This window comes from Gigantopelta aegis, chromosome 11, assembly GCF_016097555.1.
Source record: "Gigantopelta aegis isolate Gae_Host chromosome 11, Gae_host_genome, whole genome shotgun sequence".
NCBI lineage: Eukaryota > Metazoa > Mollusca > Gastropoda > Neomphalida > Peltospiridae > Gigantopelta > Gigantopelta aegis.
In genome coordinates this window covers 516,970-539,163 of record NC_054709.1, presented here as the reverse complement: position 1 = coordinate 539,163, position 22,194 = coordinate 516,970, and the positions used below count along the sequence as shown (strand labels likewise).

General features: G+C 39.3%; 1 protein-coding gene across 1 annotated transcript in view; it reads left to right on the top strand.

Moving 5' to 3' along the window:
* LOC121385411 (zinc transporter 2-like) overlaps positions 1-21,606 on the top strand; it is a 53,394-nt gene extending 31,788 nt beyond the window's left edge. The window contains exons 2-7 of the mRNA XM_041516082.1: positions 13,124-13,270; positions 13,766-13,922; positions 14,342-14,648; positions 17,578-17,689; positions 18,777-18,911; positions 20,730-21,606. Of these exons, the coding sequence (XP_041372016.1) occupies positions 13,124-13,270; positions 13,766-13,922; positions 14,342-14,648; positions 17,578-17,689; positions 18,777-18,911; positions 20,730-20,878 (1,007 nt within the window). The 3' untranslated portion in view covers positions 20,879-21,606. The remainder of the gene's footprint in view (positions 1-13,123; positions 13,271-13,765; positions 13,923-14,341; positions 14,649-17,577; positions 17,690-18,776; positions 18,912-20,729) is intronic.
* Positions 21,607-22,194: the final 588 nt, after the last annotated feature.

Here is a 22,194-nt window from a genome sequence, read left to right as displayed (position 1 = left end):
GCCATGGAAGTGGGGCTACCATAATCTAGAAGCCCTGATATTAACAATATTGCATATGTAATTAGAATTCTGATCTACAAAACAATGGGGCGAGATTTATCTCAGTGAGTTGTGTGCTCACCGGAGCCAAGTGCTTGCATTACAGGATCGAATCACCTCAGTGGATCTATTCAACTGATTGGGGTTTTTTTCTCGTTCCAATCAGTGCACCACAACTGGTTAAATGCTCTGGTATGTGCTATCCTGTCTGTGGAAAAGTGCATATAAAAGATTCCTTGCTACTAATGAAAAAATTTAGCGGATTTCCTCTGATGACTTTTATGTCAGAATCTCAAAATATTTGACATCCAACAGCCGATGATTAAGAAATCAATGTGCTCTAGTGGTGTCATTAAACAAAACAAACTTTAACGTTATCCAATTTAATAAAATACACTTGGTTTTCACTGAAATAATATTAAGCATATTGTGCACATACATATATGTAATTGGAATAGGACTAATTTCTGGTTTACAAAACAATGCAGCTCATATGTAATTGGAATAGGACTAATTTCTGGTTTACAAAACAATGCAGCTCATATGTAATTGGAATAGGACTAATTTCTGGTTTACAAAACAATGCAGCTCATATGTAATTGGAATAGGACTAATTTCTGGTTTACAAAATAATGCATCTCATATATGTAATTGGAATAGGACTAATTTCTGGTTTACAAAATAATGCAGCTCATATGTAATTGGAATAGGACTAATTTCTGGTTTACGAAATAATGCATCTCATATATGTAATTGGAATAGGACTAATTTCTGGTTTACAAAATAATGCATCTCATATATGTAATTGGAATAGGACTAATTTCTGGTTTACAAAACAATGCAGCTCATATATGTAATATTAATAGGACTAATTTCTGGTTTACGAAATAATGCAGCTCATATATGTAATATTAATAGGACTAATTTCTGGTTTACAAAACAATGCAGCTCATATGTAATTGGAATAGGACTAATTTCTGGAATACAAAACAATGCAGCCATATTAAAGTTTAGTTTGGTCACCAAGTGAATATGGTCTTAGCCAGTCCATCTCTCACAAGTTATCATGTTTCGCTTATTGGATTAGCCAGGATTAAATTACCGTATCTGTAATCACCATGGTGTGGTTGGAAGAAGAACTGCATGCATAATTAATTTGCATGGTGTTGCGGTATCTGCGTGTACATGCATCTGCTGTCTGCAATTTCTACGTGCATTTGTGCAGGTGTATAAACCATCATGTGGTATATCAAACACCAGATCATCACTGATAATTATAATCAGTGATGAAATTTCAACAGTTGTTCAAATGTCAGCGTAACTAGTGGTTAACAGAAAGTTTCAAAACAACGACTCTATTAATAGAAGGTGCAGGATGTAGCCTAGTGGTAAAGCACTCGCATAATGTGTGGTCTGTCTGACATCGATCCCGCAGGATGTAGCCCAGTGGTAAAGCACTCGCATAATGTGTGGTCTGTCTGACATCGATCCCGCAGGATGTAGCCCAGTGGTAAAGCACTCGCATAATGTGTGGTCTGTCTGACATCGATCCCGCAGGACTTAGCCCAGTGGTAAAGCACTCGCATAATGTGTGATCTGTCTGACATCGATCCCGCAGGACTTAGCCCAGTGGTAAAGCACTCGCATAATGTGTGGTCTGTCTGACATCGATCCCGCAGGACTTAGCCCAGTGGTAAAGCACTCGCATAATGTGTGGTCTGTCTGACATCGATCCCGCAGGATTAGCCCAGTGGTAAAGCACTCGCATAATGTGTGGTCTGTCTGACATCGATCCCGCAGGACTTAGCCCAGTGGTAAAGCACTCGCATAATGTGTGGTCTGTCTGACATCGATCCCGCAGGACTTAGCCCAGTGGTTAAAGCACTCGCATAATGTGTGGTCTGTCTTTAATCGATCCCGCAGGACTTAGCCCAGTGGTAAAGCACTCGCATAATGTGTGGTCTGTCTGACATCGATCCCGCAGGACTTAGCCCAGTGGTAAAGCACTCGCATAATGTGTGGTCTGTCTGACATCGATCCCGCAGGACTTAGCCCAGTGGTAAAGCACTCGCATAATGTGTGGTCTGTCTGACATCGATCCCGCAGGACTTAGCCCAGTGGTTAAAGCACTCGCATAATGTGTGGTCTGTCTTTAATCGATCCCGCAGGACTTAGCCCAGTGGTAAAGCACTCGCATAATGTGTGGTCTGTCTGACATCGATCCCGCAGGACTTAGCCCAGTGGTTAAAGCACTCGTCTGATGCATGGTCTGTCTGGCATCGATCTCCGTCGCTGGGTTCTTTGGGCCAATTCTCATACCAGTCAGTGCCTGCACCACGAGTGGTATATTAAAGGCTGTGATATGTACTATCCTGTCTGTGGGATGATGCATATAAAAGATCCCTTGCTACTAATGGAAAAATGTAGTAGGTTTCCTCACTAAGACTAAATATCAAAATTACCAAATGTTTGACATTCACTAGCAGATGATTAATAAATCAATGTGCTCTAGTGATGTCATTAAACAAAACAAAGTCTTCCAAACACCAGGTCAACACTAATAATCACTGATTCAATTTGAGCTAATTCCCAACACTAGTACTGATCAAAGGTTAACATTTATTTACTCGATTGGAACAGCTTCTCAAATTTTAAGGGTGGGACGTAGCCCAGTGGTATAGCGCTCGCTCGATGCGCGGTCGGTCTGGGATCGATCCCCGTCAGTCGGCCCATTGGGCTATTTCTCGCTCCAGTCAGTGCACCACGACTAGTATATCAAAAGCTGTGGTATATGTTATCCTGTCTCTGAGATGGTGCATATAAAAGATCCCTTGCTGCTAATGGAAAAGAGTAGCCCATGAAGTGGCGACAGCGGGTTTCCTCTCTCAATATCTGTGTGGTCCTTAACTATATGTCTGACTCCATATAACTGTAAAATAAAATGTGTTGAGTTTGTCGTTAAATAAAATATTTCCTTCCTTCCTTGAGAAGGTGTGGGTGTGTGTGTGTAGCTCAGTGGTAAAGCACTCATCAGATGCGCATCTCGTTAGGAATGATTCCCGTCGGTGAGCCCATTGGCCTATTTCTCATCATTACCAATGCACCACAACTGGTACATCAAAGGCCATGGTATGTGTTATCATGTCTGTGGGATGGTGCATATAAAAGATCCCTTGCTATGACTGGAAAAATATGGCTGGTTTCCTCCCAAAGACTATATGTAAAAATTACCAAGGGCCGAAATTATGAAGACTGTTTTTCTTAAGCATTTTAAATGTATGTAGTTACACGTGTGTAAGACATAAACAGGTGTTTAAGCATTGTAAATGTGTGTAGTTACACGTGTGTAAGACATAAACAGGTGTTTAAGCATTGTAAATGTGTGTAGTTACACGTGTGAAAGACATAAACAGGTGTTTAAGCATTGTAAATGTGTGTAGTTACACATGTGTAAGACATAAACAGGTGTTTAAGCATTGTAAATGTATGTAGTTACACGTGTGAAAGACAAACAGGTGTTTAAGCATTGTAAATGTATGTAGTTACATACATGTATGACAGGTATTTAAGCATTGTAAATGTATGTAGTTACACGTGTGTAAGACATAAACAGGTGTTCAAGCATTGTAAATGTATGTAGTTACACGCGTGTAAGACATAAACAGGTGTTTAAGTATTGTAAATGTATGTAGTTACATACATGTAAGACATAAACAGGTGTGTAAGCATTGTAAATGTATGTAGTTACATACGTGTAAGACAGGTATTTAAGCATTGTAAATGTATGTAGTTACACACGTGTAAGACTTAAACAGGTGTTTAAGCATTGTAAATGTCTGTAGTTACACGGGTGTAAGACATAAACAGGTGTTTAAACATTGTAAATGTCTGTAGTTACACGTGTGTAAGACATAAACAGGTGTTTAAGCATTGTATATGTGTGTAGTTACACGTGTGTAAGACATAAACAGGTGTGTAAGCATTGTAAATGTATGTAGTTACATACGTGTAAGACAGGTGTTTAAGCATTGTAAATGTATGTAGTTACACGTGTGTAAGACAAACAGGTGTTCAAGCATTGTAAATGTATGTAGTTACACGCGTGTAAGACATAAACAGGTGTTTAAGTATTGTAAATGTATGTAGTTACATACATGTAAGACATAAACAGGTGTGTAAGCATTGTAAATGTATGTAGTTACATACGTGTAAGACAGGTGTTTAAGCATTGTAAATGTATGTAGTTACACACATGTAAGACTTAAACAGGTGTTTAAGCATTGTAAATGTCTGTAGTTACACACATGTAAGACTTAAACAGGTGTTTAAGCATTGTAAATGTCTGTAGTTACACGGGTGTAAGACATAAACAGGTGTTTAAGCATTGTATATGTATGTAGTTACACGTGTGTAAGACAAACAGGTGTTTAAGCATTGTAAATGGCTGTAGTTACACGTGTGTAAGACATAAACAGGTGTTTAAGCATTGTATATGTGTGTAGTTACACGTGTGTAAGACATAAACAGGTGTGTAAGCATTGTAAATGTATGTAGTTACATACGTGTAAGACAGGTGTTTAAGCATTATAAATGTATGTAGTTACACGCGTGTAAGACTTAAACAGGTGTTTAAGCATTGTAAATGTCTGTAGTTACACGTGTGTAAGACATAAACAGGTGTTTAAGCATTGTAAATGTATGCAGTAGACATAGACAGGTGTTTAAGCATTGTATATGTATGTAGTTACACGTGTGTAAGACATAAACAGGTGTTTAAGCATTGTATATGTATGTAGTTACATGTGTGTAAGACATAAACAGGTGTTTAAGCATTGTATATGTATGTAGTTACATGTGTGTAAGACATAAACAGGTGTTTAAGCATTGTAAATGGCTGTAGTTACATACATGTATGACAGGTGTTTAAGCATTGTAAATGGCTGTAGTTACACGTGTGTAAGACATAAACAGGTGTTTAAGCATTGTAAATGGCTGTAGTTACACGGGTGTAAGACATAAACAGGTGTTTAAACATTGTAAATGTCTGTAGTTACACGTGTGTAAGACATAAACAGGTGTTTAAGCATTGTATATGTGTGTAGTTACACGTGTGTAAGACATAAACAGGTGTGTAAGCATTGTAAATGTATGTAGTTACATACGTGTAAGACAGGTGTTTAAGCATTGTAAATGTATGTAGTTACACGTGTGTAAGACAAACAGGTGTTCAAGCATTGTAAATGTATGTAGTTACACGCGTGTAAGACATAAACAGGTGTTTAAGTATTGTAAATGTATGTAGTTACATACATGTAAGACATAAACAGGTGTGTAAGCATTGTAAATGTATGTAGTTACATACGTGTAAGACAGGTGTTTAAGCATTGTAAATGTCTGTAGTTACACACATGTAAGACTTAAACAGGTGTTTAAGCATTGTAAATGTCTGTAGTTACACGGGTGTAAGACATAAACAGGTGTTTAAGCATTGTATATGTATGTAGTTACACGTGTGTAAGACAAACAGGTGTTTAAGCATTGTAAATGGCTGTAGTTACACGTGTGTAAGACATAAACAGGTGTTTAAGCATTGTATATGTGTGTAGTTACACGTGTGTAAGACATAAACAGGTGTGTAAGCATTGTAAATGTATGTAGTTACATACGTGTAAGACAGGTGTTTAAGCATTATAAATGTATGTAGTTACACGCGTGTAAGACTTAAACAGGTGTTTAAGCATTGTAAATGTCTGTAGTTACACGTGTGTAAGACATAAACAGGTGTTTAAGCATTGTAAATGTATGCAGTAGACATAGACAGGTGTTTAAGCATTGTAAATGTATGTAGTTACACATGTGTAAGACAAACAGGTGTTTAAGCATTGTATATGTATGTAGTTACACGTGTGTAAGACATAAACAGGTGTTTAAGCATTGTATATGTATGTAGTTACATGTGTGTAAGACATAAACAGGTGTTTAAGCATTGTAAATGGCTGTAGTTACATACATGTATGACAGGTGTTTAAGCATTGTAAATGTCTGTAGTTACACGTGTGTAAGACATAAACAGGTGTTTAAGCATTGTAAATGGCTGTAGTTAAACGTGTGTAAGACATAAACAGGTGTTTAAGCATTGTAAATGGCTGTAGTTACATGTGTGTAAGACATAAACAGGCTTTGTAAATCCTGCCCCTAAAGTTGACATCCAGTAGCTGATATATCCAGCCAGTGCACCACGACTGGTACATCAAAGGCTGTGGTATGTATTATCCTGTCTGTGGGATGGTGCATATAAAAGATCCCTTCCTGCTAATTGAAAAGAGTAGCCCATGAAGTGGCGACAGCGGGTTTCCTCTCTCAGTATCTGTGTGGTCCTTAACCATATGTCTGATGCCATATAACCATAAATAAAATGTGTTGAGTGTGTCATTAAATAAAACATTTCCTTTCCTGATGATTAATAAATCAATGTGCTCTAGTGGTGTCGTTTATATTTAGAAGAATCTTCACTGTCACATAATATACATAATATTGAGAAGGAAAGCTTTTGCTGACAATGCACACATGTACTGTTTTGTGTGTCATGCACTATAACTGTATACAGAATGAAGCTTGAGTTGACCATATTCAGAAAGTTTCTGCCAAAAAAGTATTTGCCAGAAGAATTATTTCTCATTATAACAATATGTTTTCATCTGAATAAATTATAATACAACCCTGACATTTAACTATGGCATTTGACATTGCTATGGAGACATTTTTTTATTACATGGACCTTTCAGTTTTCTATGTCACTTTTCTCAATTAATTTTTTATTTTACTGACAAACTAAACTTCTCTGATACACATTAAGTTCTGCAAAACTATTACGGAAAATGCCATGGAGACAATTTTTTAATGTACCGTAATATATATATTTTTTTACTATGGCGTTGACCATTTTTGCATGGCATATATTTTTGCCATGGCCATTTTTCTAATTGCCAAATTTGTGATATACCAGTTAGGCCATCAATCTCCAGGCTAGTAGGTACTAGGTTCGGATCCCAGTCGAGACATGGGATTTTAATCCAGATACCGACTCCAAACCCTGAGTGAGTGCTCCACAAGGCTCAATGGGTAGGTGTAAACCACTTGCACCAACCAGTAATCCATAACTGGTTCAACAAAGGCCATGGTTTGTGCTATCCTGCCTGTGGGAAAGCGTAAATAAAAGATCCCTTGCTGTCTGTCGTAAAAGAGTAGCCTATGTTGCGACAGCGGGTTTCCTATTAAAAACATTGTCAGAATGACCATATGTTTGACATCCAATAGCCGATGATAAGATAAAAAATCAATGTGCTCTAGTGGCGTCGTTAAATAAAACAAACTTTACTTTACTTTGTAATATACCATATATTATAACATATGTCACATGTATTTCACTTATTTCTGATATACTGTATGTTATAACATATGTTACACATTTTTGGCTGTTTGTCGTGACATGTAATATATGTATGTATATTATTGAGAGGAATAGTTAAATACTACAAACAACATGTGTCATTTGGTGTGTAGTGAACTATATTCACAGGGAAAGTATATTGCTGACAACATCTGTCGTGTTGTAAAGTATACCACAATGAATATCAGATAAGCTGACAAACAAGACTTGCATGTACCGAAACCACGGCAACAGGTGATTGGCATGATGACCTTTGTGTGTATCCTCGTGTGTTTCGTGGATCCACTTACCTGGAAAATACCTTCGTTAACAGATGAAACAACTGTTAAGTTCTCTGATCTTACCTGAGTTAGGGAGGTTCCAGGGCTGTCACATGGGGGTGGGTGGGAGTGGTAAATGTTTGTCCTGCTCTGACCTGAAAAAATATTAACCGATGAAATAGCCATCTAGTTCTCTGATCTTACGTTGAGTTAGGGAGGTTCTACGGATGTAAAATGGGGTGGGTGGAGGGTCAAGCAAATGTTTGTCCTGCTTTGACCTTAAAAATGTGTTCATTAACCAATGAAATAGTCATCTAGTTCTCTGATATTACCTTGAGTTAGGGAGGTTCCATGGCTGTCACATGGGGTGGGTGGGGGTGGTTGTCAGGTAAATGTTTGTCCTGCTCTGACCTGAAAGATATATTTGTTAACAATTGTACAGTTCTCTGATTTCTCCTTGAGGTCAGTTAGGGAGGTTCCACGGTTGTCAAATGGGGGTGCCCAGACGAGTGGGCAGAATTAGTAAATGTTTGTATAATTAAAAAATTAAACTTTCATTAAGATAAACATCTATAGCTAAAAACTTGTTTTGTTTAACAGCACATTGATTAAGTCATCATTACCTATTGGATATTTAGCATTTAAAATTTTTGATACAAGTTTAATCTTAGAAGGAAAACGCTACCTTCTTCACATTAGCATCAAGGGCTCTTTTATAAACACTTTCCCACGGCACATCCAATGACCTTTGTCATGGCATACAGGTTGGGATGGGGGAAATAGCATCAAGATATCTTTTATATCCACCATTTCACAGACAGGACAGCATATACCACAGCCTTTGATATAGTAGTCGTGGGACACTGGTTGCGATGGGAGGGAATCATGAATGAGAAGGTTCAGTCCTTGACCCAAGCACGTTAGGTGAATACTCTACCGACAGCTAGATCCCGCCCTCTAGACCAAGTATGGAAAGCATGTCAGGTGATCACTCTACTGACTGAGCTAGATCCCGCCCCCCCCCCCCCCCCCCCCCCCGACCAAGTATGGAAAGCACGTCAGGTGATCACTCTACTGACTGAGCTAGATCCTGCCCTCTAGACCAAGTATGGAAAGCACGTCAGGTGATCACTCTACTGACTGAGCTAGATCCCGCCCCCTAGACCAAGTATGGAAAGCACGTCAGGTGATCACTCTACCGACTGAGCTAGATCCCGCCCCCTAGACCAAGTATGGAAAGCACGTCAGGTGATCACTCTACCGACTGAGCTAGATCCCGCCCCCCCAGACCAAGTATGAAAAGCACGTCAGGTGATCACTCTACTGACTGAGCTAGATCCTGCCCTCTAGACCAAGTATGGAAAGCACGTCAGGTGATCACTCTACTGACTGAGCTAGATCCCGCCCCCTAGACCAAGTATGGAAAGCACGTCAGGTGATCACTCTACTGACTGAGCTAGATCCCGCCCCCTAGACCAAGTATGAAAAGCACGTCAGGTGATCACTCTACTGACTGAGCTAGATCCCGCCCCCTAGACCAAGTATGGAAAGCATGTCAGGTGATCACTCTACCGACTGAGCTAGATCCCGCCCCCCCCCCCCAGACCAAGTATGAAAAGCACGTCAGGTGATCACTCTACTGACTGAGCTAGATCCCGCCCCCTAGACCAAGTATGGAAAGCACGTCAGGTGATCACTCTACCGACTGAGCTAGATCCCGCCCCCCCAGACCAAGTATGAAAAGCACGTCAGGTGATCACTCTACTGACTGAGCTAGATCCTGCCCCCTAGACCAAGTATGGAAAGCACGTCAGGTGATCACTCTACTGACTGAGCTAGATCCCGCCCCCTAGACCAAGTATGAAAAGCACGTCAGGTGATCACTCTACCGACTGAGCTAGATCCCGCCCCCTAGACCAAGTATGAAAAGCACGTCAGGTGATCACTCTACTGACAGAGCTAGATCCCACCCCCTAGACCAAGTATGAAAAGCACGTCAGGTGATCACTCTACTGACTGAGCTAGATCCCGCCCCCTAGACCAAGTATGAAAAGCACGTCAGGTGATCACTCTACTGACTGAGCTAGATCCCGCCCCCTAGACCAAGTATGAAAAGCACGTCAGGTGATCACTCTACTGACTGAGCTAGATCCCGCCCCCTAGACCAAGTATGGAAAGCACGTCAGGTGATCACTCTACCGACTGAGCTAGATCCCGCCCCCCCCCCCCCCCCCCCCCCCCCCCAGACCAAGTATGAAAAGCACGTCAGGTGATCACTCTACTGACTGAGCTAGATCCCGCCCCCTAGACCAAGTATGGAAAGCACGTCAGGTGATCACTCTACCGACTGAGCTAGATCCCGCCCCCCCCAGACCAAGTATGAAAAGCACGTCAGGTGATCACTCTACTGACTGAGCTAGATCCCGCCCACTTGACCATGTATGAAAAGCACGTCAGGTGATCACTCTACTGACTGAGCTAGATCCCGCCCACTAGACCATGTATGAAAAGCACGTCAGGTGATCACTCTACTGACTGAGCTAGATCCCGCCCTCTAGACCAAGTATGAAAAGCACGTCAGGTGATCACTCTACTGACTGAGCTAGATCCCGCCCACTAGACCATGTATGAAAAGCACGTCAGGTGATCACTCTACTGACTGAGTTAGATCCCGCCCACTAGACCATGTATGAAAAGCATGTCAGGTGATCACTCTACTGACTGAGCTAGATCTCGCCCTCCAGACCTAGTATGGAAAGCACGTCAGGTGATCACTCTACTGACTGAGCTAGATCCCGCCCACTAGACCATGTATGGAAAGCACGTCAGGTGATCACTCTACTGACTGAGCTAGATCCCGCCCGCTAGACCATGTATGGAAAGCACATCAGGTGATCACTCTACCGACTGAGCTAGATCCCGCCCGCCAGACCATGTATGGATGAAACTACATACATGCATGTAGGGACTGGATTTAGCTCAGTTAGGATCAATCCACCTCGGTGGATCCATTCAACTGAATGGGGGTTTTTCCCATTCCATCCAGTGCACCACAACTGGACAAAGGCCATGGTATGTGCTGTCGAGTCTGTGCATATAAAAGATCCCATGCCGCTAATGGAAAAATGTAGCAGATTTTCTCAGATGACCACGAGTCAGAATTAATTAATCAATATGCTCTAGTGGTGTCATTAAGCGAAACAAACTTGTACATATTTGTATGACCGACACTGAACCAGTTTCTGGTAGACAAGACATGTAATTGTCTGTGGAAGTCTTTTTCTACATATTCACCATCTACAAAATAGTCAACACCGTAATGCAACGCCACCCCCCCCCCCCCAACCACTGTGTGCGATTAATTGAGGAACAGTCCCTAGGGGCATGTTTCTTTAATGTCCTGTCATTACCTTAATGCAACTCCCAACCACCACCCCTCAACCACCCTGTATGATTAATTGAGGAACAGTCCCATGGGGCGTCTTTCTTTAATATCCTGTTAACACCGTAATGCAACACCCAAACACACACACACCCCACCCCCAACCATCCTGTGTAATTAATTGAGGAACAGTCTCTAGGGGCGTATTTCTTTGATTTCCTGTCAGCACCGTAATGCAACCCCCAACCACCACCAGCCCTCAACCACCCTGTGTGATTAATTGAGGAACCGTCCCTAGGGATGTGTTTCTTTAATGTCTTGTCAGCAGCGTAATTACAGACTGAGTTTTAATTTGCAGACAGAGGACGCTGCTTAACTAGAGAATCAATATCACGGCTGTTTCGTTTCACATTCATTTCACATTTTCATTAATATTCGTTTTTATATCCAGTTAAAGCATGGTTTCATGTTAATAAAGCACCTGCATTGTGACTGAGATCACGTTCATATTCACAGGTGCAGGTGGCATGAAAGTGATATGCAAGCAGTCAGCAACAAAAAACAAATCTCTTACAGTATGTTGTAGAGGTCTGGAAAAGACAAATTGTGACTCGACAGAATGAATTTGTTATATTGTGAAAGTGCGGATTGTAGCCCAGTGGTAAAGCACTCGCTTGATGAGCAGTCGGTCTTGAATCCCTGTCGGTAGACCGATAGTGCTATTTGTCTCTGGTCGTGTGATATCTAACATATCATACATTCTGTATATCACAGGTGGTGTGTTATCTAACATATTATACATTCTGTATATAACAGGTGGTGTGTTATCTAACATATTATACATTCTGTATATCACAGGTGGTGTGATATCTAACATATTAAACATTCTGTATATCACAGGCGGTGCGTTATCTAACAAATTAAACATTTTGTATATCACAGGCGGTGCGTTATCTAACATATTATACATTCTGTATATCACAGGCAGTGTGATGTCTGACATATTAAACATTTTGTATATCACAGGCGGTGTGATATCTAACATATTATACATTCTGTATATCACAGGCGGTGTGATATCTAACATATTATACATTCTGTATATCACAGGCGGTGTGATATCTAACATATTATACATTCTGTATATCACAGGCGGTGCGTTATCTAACAAATTAAACATTTTGTATATCACAGGCGGTGCGTTATCTAACATATTATACATTCTGTATATCACAGGCAGTGTGATGTCTGACATATTAAACATAGCGTATATCACAGGCGGTGTGATATCTAACATATTATACATTCTGTATATCACAGGCGGTGTGATATCTAACATATTATACATTCTGTATATCACAGGCGGTGTGATATCTAACATATTATACATTCTGTATATCACAGGCGGTGTGATATCTAACATATTATACATTCTGTATATCACAGGTGGTGTGATATCTGACATATTAAACATAGCGTATATCACAGGCGGTGCGTTATCTAACATATTAAACATTTTGTATATCACAGGCGGTGCGTTATCTAACATATTATACATTCTGTATATCACAGGTGGTGTGTTATCTAACATATTAAACATTGTGTATATCACAGGTGGTGCGTTATCTCACATATTAAACACTGCGTATATCACAGGTGGTGTGTTATCTGACATATTAAACATTGTGTATATCACATGTGGTGTGATATCTAACATATTATACATTGTGTATATCACAGGTGGTGTGATATCTAACATATTATACATTCTGTATATCACAGGTGGTGTGATATCTAACATATTAAACAATGTGTATATCACATGTGGTGTGATATCTAACATATTAAACATTGTGTATATCACAGGTGGTGTGATATCTAACATATTATACATTCTGTATATCACAGGTGGTGTGATATCTAACATATTAAACATTGTGTATATGACAGGCAGTGCATTGTCTAACATATTAAACATTCTGTATATCACAGGCGGTGCGTTGTCTAACAGTCTGGCATTGTTCACGGACGTGGTCCATCTCGGTAGTGATCTCATCAGCTTCATCATCAGTCTTCTCGCCATCTACCTCTCCACGAAGCCAGCCTCACAGAAAATGTCCTTCGGCTACCACAGAGCTGGTGAGTAAAACATTATGAGCTAGAAGCCAGCCTCACAGAAAATGTCCTTCTGGCTACCACAGAGCTTCTAAGTTATATATATTTTTCTATCTCCCCATAATATAACTAATGATAGTGTGGCTGCCCCCATCCTCGTGTCGGTTGTCCCAGTGATAAGTAATAAGTTATGAGCTAGAAACTTTCACGTAAAAGGTTACTACAGGGTTGATAAGTAATAAGTCAAAATTACCAAATGTTTGACATCCAATAGCCATGATTAATAAATCAGTGTACTCTAGTGGTGTTGTTAAACAAAATACTATAATTATCATGTTTTTCATTTCTCAGAATGAAATGTTTATTTATTATCGCTGTATACAATTATTTATCATCTTTTAAGTTTCCCGGAATGAAATCTATATTTATTATCGCTGTATATTTATCATCTTTTTCATTTCCTGGAATCAAATCTATATTTATTATCTCTGTATATTTATCATCTTTTTCGTTTCCCAGAAGTCCTTGGTGCTCTGTTCAGTGTTTTTCTGATCTGGCTTGTTTCGGGAGTGTTGTGTTACATCGCAGTCGAGCGAATCATTCACGAACATTACAAAGATGTCAAACCAAACGAGATGCTCATTACCGCTAGCCTGGGAGTTGCTTTTAATGTTATGTAAGTAGAATGGTTCTCTTGTATTATTAAATGTTTTAAAACCGTTAGCGTGGGAGTTGCTTTTAATGTTATGTAAGTAGAACTGTGTGTTTTAAAATCTCTAACCTGGGAGTTGCTTTTAATGTTATGTAAGTAGAATTGTTCTCTGTATAATTAAATGTGTTATCCTAAATCAAGGAACTGTTTGTTTCAGAATGGGTATAGTTCTACATTCAGAAAGGTGTTATCTTTACTCAGAGAACTGTTTCTTTCAGAATGGGTATAGTTCTACATTCAGAAAGGAACTGTTTCTTTCAGAATGGGTATAGTTCTACATTCAGAAAGGTGTTATCTTTACTCAAGGAACTGTTTCTTTCAGAATGGGTATAGTTCTACATTCAGAAAGGTGTTATCTTTACTCAAGGAACTGTTTGTTTCAGAATGGGTATAGTTCTACATTCAGAAAGGTGTTGTCTTCACGCGACATCACGGAAGTCGTTTGGTCATGGTCACTCGCACACACATTCTCATCATCGAACCGTGGCGAAGAACGAGTCAAGTCTGCAGCATAGTGAATACCAGAGGCTGACAGTCGACCATGATGACAATTCTGACATGTACTCTCCACCGCCCATCACGGAGCACCGACACAAGAACATCAATGTCCGGGCAGCATTCATCCACGTGTTGGGAGACATCATTCAGAGTTTAGGGGTCCTGGTGGCCGCTCTTATCATTAAATTAAAGGTAAATATGTAGGCTTGTAGTGGTTATGCCATAGAGCTTGAAGCTGGTAGGTATGGGGTTCAGGTTTCACCTGAGACAATGGGTGTTTTTTCCCCTGTGTAGCAGTTTCAAACTACAGTGAGTACACTGCTAGGCTCAATGAGGAGGTGTAGTTGTTTTGGATCATGAGAGAAATATACAAGAAAGACTGAGTATGGACAGACAACAATTCTTGCAGTACATTATTATTCAGAATGAGTAATTGTTTGGTATAAATATACTTGTCAGAATGAGTATATACTGAATTCAAATGTAGTATTCAGGACAAATCATTTTTGAGTAGTAAAGCACATAATGAGTATCAGACTTGAGGCTGCTAGGTACTGGGTTTGAGTCCCACATCTGGCAGTGAAAGGATTTTTCATTCTAGTTGGCTACTGACTCAGTGTGAATAGACAGTTTCACCCACTTCACAGGTGTGATGATGGGCGTGTCTCACAAGTGTATGATAGTTTCACACACTTCACAGGTGTGATGATGAGCGTGTCTCACAAGTGTATGGTTGTTTCACACACTTCACGGGTGTGATGATTAATGGGTGTGTCTCACAAGTGTATGATAGTTTCACACACTTCACAGGTGTGATGATGAGCGTGTCTCACAAGTGTATGGTTGTTTCACACACTTCACGGGTGTGATGATTAATGGGTGTGTCTCACAAGTGTATGATAGTTTCACACACTTCACGGGTGTGATGATGAGCGTGTCTCACAAGTGTATGACAGTTTCACCCACTTCACGGGTGTGATGATTAATGGGTGTGTCTCACAAGTGTATGATAGTTTCACACACTTCACGGGTGTGATGATGAGCGTGTCTCACAAGTGTATGGTTGTTTCACACACTTCACGGGTGTGATGATTAATGGGTGTGTCTCACAAGTGTATGATAGTTTCACACACTTCACGGGTGTGATGATGAGCGTGTCTCACAAGTGTATGACAGTTTCACACACTTCACGGGTGTGATGATTAATGGGTGTGTCTCACAAGTGTATGATAGTTTCACACACTTCACGGGTGTGATGATGGGTGTGTCTCACAAGTGTATGACAGTTTCACACACTTCACGGGTGTGATGATTAATGGGCGTGTCTCACAAGTGTATGATAGTTTCACCCACTTCACGGGTGTAATGATGAGCGTGTCTCACAAGTGTATGACAGTTTCACACACTTCACGGGTGTGATGATTAATGGGTGTGTCTCACAAGTGTATGACAGTTTCACACACTTCACGGGTGTGATGATTAATGGGCGTGTCTCACAAGTGTATGATAGTTTCACACACTTCACAGGTGTGATGATGAGTGTGTCTCACAAGTGTATGACAGTTTCACACACTTCACGGGTGTGATGATTAATGGGTGTGTCTCACAAGTGTATGACACTTTCACACACTTCACGGGTGTGATGATTAATGGGTGTGTCTCACAAGTGTATGACAGTTTCACACACTTCACGGGTGTGATGATTAATGGGTGTGTCTCACAAGTGTATGATAGTTTCACACACTTCACGGGTGTGATGATGGGTGTGTCTCACAAGTGTATGACAGTTTCACACACTTCACGGGTGTGATGATTAATGAGCGTGTCTCACAAGTGTATGACAGTTTCACACACTTCACGGGTGTGATGATTAATGGGCGTGTCTCACAAGTGTATGATAGTTTCACCCACTTCACGGGTGTAATGATGAGCGTGTCTCACAAGTGTATGACAGTTTCACACACTTCACAGGTGTGATGATGAGCGTGTCTCACAAGTGTATGACAGTTTCACACACTTCACGGGTGTGATGATTAATGGGTGTGTCTCACAAGTGTATGACAGTTTCACACACTTCACGGGTGTGATGATTAATGGGTGTGTCTCACAAGTGTATGACAGTTTCACACACTTCACGGGTGTGATGATTAATGGGTGTGTCTCACAAGTGTATGACAGTTTCACCCACTTCACGGGTGTGATGATGGGTGTGTCTCACAAGTGTATGACAGTTTCACACACTTCACGGGTGTGATGATTAATGAGCGTGTCTCACAAGTGTATGATAGTTTCACCCACTTCACGGGTGTAATGATGGGCGTGTCTCACAAGTGTATGACAGTTTCACACACTTCACAGGTGTGATGATGAGCGTGTCTCACAAGTGTATGATAGTTTCACCCACTTCACGGGTGTAATGATGGGCGTGTCTCACAAGTGTATGATAGTTTCACCCACTTCACGGGTGTAATGATGGGCGTGTCTCACAAGTGTATGACAGTTTCACACACTTCACGGGTGTAATGATGAGTGTGTCTCACAAGTGTATGACAGTTTCACCCACTTCACGGGTGTGATGATGAGTGTGTCTCACAAGTGTATGACAGTTTCACACACTTCACGGGTGTGATGATTAATGGGTGTGTCTCACAAGTGTATGACAGTTTCACACACTTCACGGGTGTGATGATGGGTGTGTCTCACAAGTGTATGACAGTTTCACCAGTGTATGACCACAAATGAGTACCATAACCTTTGACTTCAAAACTTCACTTTTATTGTGATTTAAACTTGTACAATCTCACGCGTCCTTCTTTCACTCATTGAATCCATATTCTGATATATGTTCCTTCCAGCCAGTGCACAACGACTGGTATATCAAAGGCCATGGTATGTGCTATCTTGTCTGTGGGATGGTGCATATAAAAGATCCCTTGCTGCTAATCGAAAATAGTAGCCTATGAAGTGGTGACAGCGGGTTTCCTCTCTCAATATCTGTGTGGTCCTTAACCATATGTCTGATGCCATATAACCGTAAATAAAAATGTGTTGAGTACGTCGTTAAATAAAACAGTTCCTTCCTGATATATGTTTTTTATTTATGTTTTTTTTTTCTCTTCAGCCCGAAGAGAAGTATCGTTTAGCAGATCCTATTTGCACATTCCTGTTTTCCTTATTGGTTCTCATCACAACCTTCACAGTGCTACGAGACTCACTCCGGGTTATGCTGGAAGGTAAGACCACGGGACATTATTGTCACAACTATGGCTTGAAATCAGACTGAAGGTTCCAGTAGAAGATATACACAGTAAGGTACTTTTAAAACGAACACGCTTACAACAAACTACTAGTTAGGACGAAGTGATTGTAAAGTCACGTTTTCCCCCATATACAGTATTAATACATTTTAATGTATAGAACGAACTATGTGTAATGAATTAACTGTTAAAATGAACCAATTTTTTTGGTCAAAATTATGAATTTCATTGTAAATTAGTGTATATACAGCAAACCGATCATAATTTTTATCTTATTTGTATCTTATTTGCTTCTATTGGTGATAATAAATTAAATTTTAAAACCCACTAATTCTTGTGTTTAAATTTGAAAAATCCAAAATGTTCAACTTTTTTTAATGATAACGGCTAACTTGCGTAAATGTGTACAACGAACTGCTGCAGTAATGAACTGATGTTCCTGGTCCCTGGCAGTTCGTTGTAAGAGTACTTTACTGTATATATATACTCTTCCAAAAAACATAGGGGAAGCTGAAATATTAATGTTAATATCAGCTATTAGACCAAACATATGTTTTGACCACAGACATCCTAGTAAAGAACGTTCAGGTCCGTTTATCAACACACCGAAAAACATTCCATAGTTTGCATGTACATCACGCAGTTGCCCCATACTCGTGTGTGGGGTGTCATGCTCGATTTTGACAATTTCCAGGAAGGTTGATTAATCGGATTCACTGTGGAACATTATTTCTGTCAATCTTTTTCATTCTGTTGATCATACAGTTGTTATTGTTTTGTTTTTAGTTATTTTTATTATTTGAATTTGCGATTTACTGATAAAACCAGTCAACTTTCAAATTTCACTTCTGACCCCAATCGTCCTTCAAGATCTTTGGTGGTCATAAAACCTACTGTAATACTGAACTACTAGTTGTAAATATTTGCCCAATTAATTCACTATTATCATATAACCATTCCCTACAGCTAATATACCTTACAATTTTGGCAACTGTAAATTCTTATTGATAAGCCGATGATTACATTTTGCCCATTACGTGTTTTATGTTATTTTTATCACCAGGAGTGCCAAAAGACCTCAACTATGCAGTGTTGCGGAACGCTCTGTCGTCTCTACGAGGGGTCCGATCCGTGCACAGTCTCCACATTTGGTCTCTCACCATAGATCGCAACTCAGTCGACGTTCACCTCGCAATAGGTCAGTAATTACTGGAAATAATTCAATATGAGGTTGAAAAACCGCTTCACAAATGTAAAGTCCAATCATATACATACGTTTTGCAACAGAAATTAACAGCAAACGAAAATATTTGTTTAGTGTGTCCTGTATAAGAATAAATCCTGTTCAGAATATAAACTACAATTCTGATAAATTTGATATTTACTTCACTCCTAAGTCAGTGACGTCATGTCAAGAAAAAAAAAAAAAATATTACATCATATATATTCTGACTTATTGTCATGCTTGGAGTAGTTAATGGTGGTGTGTAACCTTCACAGCTAGTAGTCGTATAATACACATGTATTATGAATGGTACATTGATATTTCACACCTGTTGTAACGTAATCTCTATTACATATGTAATTTATATCAAACTCAATGTATTGAAAGCATAAATATGTTTAATATGTCAAGCAAAATGAACAAATATTGTAAAAATGTAAATATATTGATTAATTTGCATATTTAACCCACTCAGTTTTTTCTGTAAAAGAAAATAATGATATTGTTGTTGTATACTCGCAGCTCAATCTGTTCTTTATACATGTACTAACTGAATTAGAATTTGATAAATAATATATTTTTAAAGACATTTTTATTTGCTAAAATACATGATTATATAAATAATATTTTCATATACTTACCTTGTATGACACCCAATAGCCGATGTGTATTTTTGTGCTGGGGGGGGGGGGGGGTCGTTAAACATTCATTCATTCTTTGATAAAATGATGAATTGAGAATTAAGTGTCCGGTTTTCTCATTGTGTTGTGATTGATATAAATTGAATTATTTTGCATATTTTAAGCCGAAATGTTCCACATTAAAAACAGTATGTTTTGTCAGGTTAAAATGTGCTATTTCAAAGCTGCATTCTCGCTCCAGCCAGTGCACCACGGTTGGTATATCAACAGCCGTGGTATGTGCTATCCTGTCTGTGGTATGATGCTTATATATCAAAAAGAGTAGCTCATGAAGTGGCGACAGCAGATTTCCTCCCTCAATATCTGTATGGTCCAACACCATATAATCGTAAATAAAATGTGTTGAGTGCGTTGTTAAATAAAACATTTCCTTCCTTCAAAGTTGCATCGTGTCAGTTTCCCGCCAAACTTATTTCTTAGCTTTTGCTTCAAACTGTAAGCATTTTACCTTTAACTACATACCCATACAAAACATTACAAGTGAAATATTTAAATTTTCTAGTAGACAAAAAGGCTGTGATATGTGCTGTCCTGTCAATGTACATTGCTGCTGATGGATAAATGTAACAGATTTCTTCTGAAAATGTGTCGAAATTTTCAAATGTTTGAAATCCAGTAGCCAGAGGGCTGGAAGATACTCGGTGGTGAAGTGCTGGGCTGAGGAGTGATAGGTTGTAGGATCAATTACACTTAGTGGAGGGCAGACTTTTAATCATAGGTTTCATCTCCGTCCTTCTGTCTGTCTATCTGTTCCACATATAGTATTCCGAATATTTTTTTTTTTACACAATGCCTTCAGATATTGAGCTGAAATTTTGTGTATAGCTTTATCATGTACTGTTACAGATCAAGTTTGACTTTCAATGTGATTTACCCATTTTTAACAGAGTTATGGTCCTAGAACGTAGGAGATATGGAAATTTGTTTTGCCCGTAGGGGACATGTATTGCTTTAGTAGTACACTCAGAATGGTCGTTTTAACTGTTCTAATCAGTGGCCCACGTGGTATGTTCTGTCCTGTCTTATAGATCCCTTGCTTTATTTTGTTATTAAAAAAATAATAATAACATTTACCTTGTCATTCTGACAGATGACAGCGTGACGAGCGATGCAGTGTTGGAGGAGGCGACGGAGTTGTTACAGCATGACTTCAAAGTGTTCCACACAACCGTCCAGGTGGAACGCTACCACGCGGAGGTCATGGACAACTGTCACCAGTGCCAGGACGCCAAGCCCTGATCCCTGCCACACAGTTACAGTTAGATTACATGTGTCACATACAAATATAGATTACTGTTACATGTATGACATATTAATCTGTATGACAAAAACCATATTCGTGACTAAACACAATTACGTTTAGGTTACATGTGTGACATAAATACATATAGCTTACATGTGTGACCTATGAATATAGGTTACATGTATAACATATAAATCTGAATGACAGAAACTGTATTCATGACCATGGAAAGTGCCTTTGAAATGTTTAGAAATTTGTTCTCTGCATCAGAACAGAGAGTCAAGTACAGGATTGTATGTGAAGTGGGAGAAATCCTCATCACAGTGGAACATTTTGTTACTGCAAACGACTGACACAGATGTGGAAAATGAGGAATTCTCAAAGTATCTGGAATACTGTCAAATACAAGATGGAAAGCAGAATCCGCTTGTGAAACTGTTTACTAGAAAGTATTTTGAGCAGCATTTGCTGCCTGTTCCCATCAATTTCGAGCCCTGATTGAATGAGCCTACAAAATGTGGCCTGAAAATATAACCTTAATTTGTCTCGGAAAGAATTTTATTCATATACTGATGGAAAGAAATAAGGCAACACACCGAATTGTAGAATTGGCGTAGTAATGTCTGTATTTCATACCAAGTTGTAATGTGGGATTGAATGTCTGTAGTGTTGAATGTGCTGCCTATATGTTCCCAGTCAACTTCTGACAATATGAATTGATTTTTGATGCAGTCATTATTTCTTGTTGCTATCTGTGTGATCCTTTATTTCTTGTTGCTATCTGTGTGATCCTTTATTTCTTGTTGCTATCTGTGTGATCCTTTATTTCTTGTTGCTATCTGTGTGATTCTTTATTTCTTGTTGCTATTTGTGTGATCCTTTATTTCTTGTTGCTATCTGTGTGATCCTTTATTTCTTGTTGCTATCTGTGTGATCCTTTATTTCTTGTTGCTATCTGTGTGATCCTTTATTTCTTGTTGCTATCTGTGTGATCCTTTATTTCTTTCCATCAGTATATTTATATAATTAAAATAATGGGAGAAGCTCGAGTAAAGTAATATTCTTTTAAGACTTGCATTATGTGACGGTGGGGTTTTTTCCATCTTTTGGTCTTTGTGAAACATTTTCTTTTTTATTAGTAGTACTATTTAAGAAATATTTTGTTGAAAAATGTAACCTGTAATGTGAAAAACGTTTGACTTCCTGCCTACCATTTGTCAAGTGATATGTGACTAAAAGTACCGAATCGTACTCAAGTTGACAGTCTGCTGAAACATTCCATTTGTTAAATCCTGTGTCTTTCCATCTGTGT